Source organism: Myodes glareolus, chromosome 17, assembly GCF_982192425.1.
Source record: "Myodes glareolus chromosome 17, mMyoGla1.1, whole genome shotgun sequence".
Lineage (NCBI taxonomy): Eukaryota > Metazoa > Chordata > Mammalia > Rodentia > Cricetidae > Myodes > Myodes glareolus.
In genome coordinates, this window is record NC_142042.1 from 59862987 (window position 1) to 59867292 (window position 4306).

At 42.3% G+C, this 4306-nt stretch overlaps 1 protein-coding gene across 1 annotated transcript; it reads left to right on the forward strand.

The window, feature by feature from the left end:
• The first annotated feature begins 2909 nt into the window (after positions 1 to 2909).
• LOC125408991 (olfactory receptor 5V1-like) lies at positions 2910 to 3870 on the forward strand. Its single transcript, XM_048447695.2, is given in 2 exon segments — positions 2910 to 3101; positions 3103 to 3870. Coding segments are annotated over 2 exon segments (960 nt in total).
• Positions 3871 to 4306: the final 436 nt, after the last annotated feature.

Sequence of the window (4306 nt, forward strand, 5' to 3'; positions counted from 1 at the left end):
TAAATCCAGCCACACTGAACCTCATAGAAGAGAAAGTGGGAAGTACACTTGAATACATTGGTACAAGAGAGCACTTCCTAAATATGACGCCAGTAGCACAGACACTGAGAGCAACAATTAATAAATGGGAAATCCTGAAACCGAGAAGCTTCTGCAAGGCAAAGGGCACAGTCAACAAGACAAAAACAGCAGCCTACAGAAAGGAAAAGATCTTTACCAACCCCACATCAGACAGAGGACTGATATCCAAAATATACAGAGAATTCAAAAAAATTGGTCATCAAAAAAAAAATAATCCAATAAAAACATAGAGTATAGGCATAGATATTCAGTACTGAGATTTCCTCTTGATGGATTTTTCCTATGACTAATACGAAATGTACTTCTTTGTCTCTTTTGATTGATTTTTAGTTTGAAATCTATTTTGTTAGATATTAGGATAGCTATACCAGCTTGTTTTTTTATGTCCATTTGATTGAAAAAATTTTTCTCAACTCTTTACTCTGAGTCCATGTCTGTCTTTGAAGTTGAGGTATGTTTCTTATATGCAGTAGAAGAATGGATTTTGTTTTTGTATCCAATCTGTTAGCCTGTGTCTTTTTATAGGTGAGTTGAGTCCATTTATATTAATGGACATTAATGACCAGTGATTGATATCTCCTGTTAATTTAGTTTTTGTTGTTGGTGATGTTATTTTGTGTATTTTTCCCTTCTTTGGGATTTGCTGCTGTGAGATCATCAATTGTCTTTGTTTTTGTGGATGTAGCCAACTTCCTTGGGTTGGAGTTTTCCTTCTAGTACTTTGTGTAGGGCTGGGTTTGTGGCTAGGTATTGGTTAAATCTGGTTCTGTCATGGAATGTCTTGTTTTGTCCATCTATGGTGATTGAAAGTTTTGTTGGGTATAATAGTCTGGGCTGGCATCCGTGGTCTCTTAATGTCTGCATTGATCAGGACCTTCTGGCTTTCATGGTTTCCCTTGAGAAGTCAGGTATAATTCTGATAGGTCTGCCTTTATATGTTACTTGGCTTTTTTCCTTTTCAGCTCTTAATATTCTTTTTTTATTCTGTATGGTTAGTGTTGATTATTATGTAGTGAGGGGACTTTTTTTATCCAGTCTATTTGGTGTTCTGTAAGCTTCTTGTATCTTCATAGGCATACTTTTCTTTAGGTTGGGAAAGTTTTTTTCTATGATTTTGTTAAATGTATTTTCTGTACTTTTGAGTTGAACTTCTTCTCCTTCTTCTATACCTGTTATTCTTAGGTTTGGTCTTTTCATGGTGTCTCATATTTCCTGGATATTTTATGTTAAGTTTTTGTTAGATTTAATGTTTTCTTTGACAGATAAGTCTATTTTCTCTATTGTCTCTTCAGCATTTAAGATTCTCTCTTCCATCTCGTGTATTCTGCTGTTTAGGTTTGCATTTGTGGTTCCTGATAGTTGTCTCATAATTTCCATTTCTATAATTCCCTCGACTTGTGTTTTCTTTATTGTCTTTATTTAAGTTTTCAAATCTTGGATAGTTTCTTTATTTCCATTGACCAACTCTGGCCTCTGGCTATCAACCTGTGGTGCAATTTTTTCTCACGGATTCTTCACGTTCTCTTCCATACATCTGGTCACTCTTACATGGTTTTCATGATTCACTGGTCAGCCCCACATTGTGGCACCATTTGTCAGGAGCCAGTCTGGACAAAAATACCTTTCTCCAGAGTAGAGGTGTGGGAATTTAAAAATATAGTAAAGAGTATAAAGATGTGAATGAAAATAATAAAACGCAGAAACATACAGGATAGTATCGGGAGGGAATTTTTCAGTAACTACTGAAAATTCCAGAATTGATTTCTTAAATGTCCTTTCTAGATTGTCAGTGCAAATGTATGGGATAGAACTGTTTCATTTTATATGCACTATCACCAAACTTGTTTATTAGTTTTAGCCACCTTCTGCTGAATTGCTAGAGACTTTATATAAAATCAGTAATCTGTGACTAGAGATAGTTTAATCTCATCCTTTTCATTTGGAAAAAAATGTACTCTTAGTAGTTTATAGTTTTCAGTTGAGATCAGCACTTTAAATGAAGCCGTATAAATGAAGTAATATAACGCATCAGTAAGATGCTTGCTATTGCAAACATGAGCGCCTGAGTTCAATCCTTACACCCAAATAAAAAGTTGGGGATTGTTGGCACACACTTGTCAGTCCAATGCTGCGTGAGCAGACACAGAGAGATCCTGAAGCTCACTGACTAGCCAGGCTAGCCTAATTAACCAACCCAAGGTCTCAGTGAGAGACCCTGCCCCAAAAACCAATGTGGGTAGCACTTACTACACCCAAGACTGACCTGTGACTTCCATAAGCATGTACAATTATGTGTACATGTTCCTACCCACAGACATGCTCTCTCTCTCTCTCTCCCTGTCTCTCCCTGTCTCTCCCTCTCTCGGAAGATGGAAACAAAGACCCCCCCGCCCAGTGCAATGGACTGAAGGGAAACACTGACCTGATCTGTAGATGACTGAATTCTTGTGATTTTCTTTACTTTTTTGCAATGGAAATTCATGCCTTTTGGAGAAAAATTAGCTGTTTACAAAAGGGGACAATAAGAAGGGAGGGATGGCATTGAGACAAAGGGCTGACAGCAAGCAATGCAGTCACTGGGGATTAGTGCTGACTTTCCATGTGCTGCCTTTTATTCTCACCCCTCATCGACCATGCCAGTTTGTGGGAGGTTTGGGGGCTAAGTCGGCTTGGCCTATTACAATGATCACTGCAAGGCTAATCCCACAGGCGACCGCCATCCAGACGCCTTTATGAGCCTTTACTGGAGATGACTCTGGCAGTGTCGAAACAGGCTTAACGTGCCTTCAGCACATTTATTCCGGGTCCTTTCTTCTCTGTTTGCAGCAATGGCTCCATCTGAAATGAGCAATCAAACCCACGTCACAGAATTCATCTTCCTGGGATTTTCCAACCACCCTAGCCTACAGGGTGTCTTCTTCCTGGTCTTCCTAACCATTTACCTGACCACTCTCCTGGGAAACACGCTTATGATGACGGCCACCAGGGTCAGTCCTGCCCTCCACACCCCTATGTACTATTTTCCTCAGCAACCTGAGCTTCTTAGACATCTGCTACACAACCACCACCATTCCGGCCATGCTGGTGAACTTCTTCAGGGAGAAGAAGACCATCTCCTACGAGGGCTGCCTCTCCCAGATCTTCTTCTTTGTGACATGCGCTGGCACAGAGGGTGTTCTTTTAGCCGCCATGGCTTATGACCGCTATGTGGCCATTTGCCGCCCTCTTCAGTATCCGGTTCTCATGAGTACGCACGTCTGTGTCTGCTTGGTGGCTGGGTCATGGCTGTGTGGCATGGTGAATTCCGTGACTCACACGGCACTGGCAGCCACACTCACCCTGTGTGGACCCAACCAGATCAGCCACTTTCTCTGTGACATCCCGCTGCTCCTGAAGCTCTCCTGCTCAGACACCTCTGTCAATGAGTCTGTGCTCCACGTGGCCAGTGCCACCATCGGCCTGAGCCCCTGCCTGTTCACTGCAGGCTCCTACGTCCTCATCATCTCTGCCATCCTTAGGATTCCCTCTGCTCAGGGCCGGAGAAAGGCCTTCTCCACCTGTGCTTCCCACCTCACCGTGGTGGTGGTTTACTTTGGAACAGCCAACTTCAACTATGACCGACCCAGGGAAGGCTACTCCCTGGACATGGACATCTTAGTGTCTGTTCTCTTCTGTGTCGTGACCCCCATGTTGAACCCCATCATCTACAGCCTGAGAAACAAAGAGGTCAAGGGTGCCCTGAGGAAGCTTACTAAAACACATGACTTCTCCAGTAAAATCAGCAACTAGATTACTTATCAGTCTTTTCTTTCTTTCCTCCTTTTTTTTGCCTAGTACATTACTTTTAGAAATAATTTTTAGTTCTTTGATAATTTTGTACAATGTATTTTGATCATATTTAACCCCTCTTCCACCTCCTCTCAGTTACACCCCTTTGTACTACCTACCCAATTTTCTGTTTTTTCTGTTCTTTTAAACATCCATCAAGTTCAATTTGTGCTGCCCATGTCTTCTTGGGTGTGTGGCCTTCCCCTGGTGTGCGGTTGTCTTACCAAGGGTCGCGCTCTTAAAGGAAAAACTGGGCTTTCTTTTCCTGGAAGCTGTCCGTTGCCAGCAGCTCCTTGGCTCGGGGTAGGACTGGATGGCTCTCCGCGGCTCCATGCTGGGATTTGGGCTGTACTGAGCTTGCGCAGATCGTGGGCATGCTATCCCAACCACTGTGAGT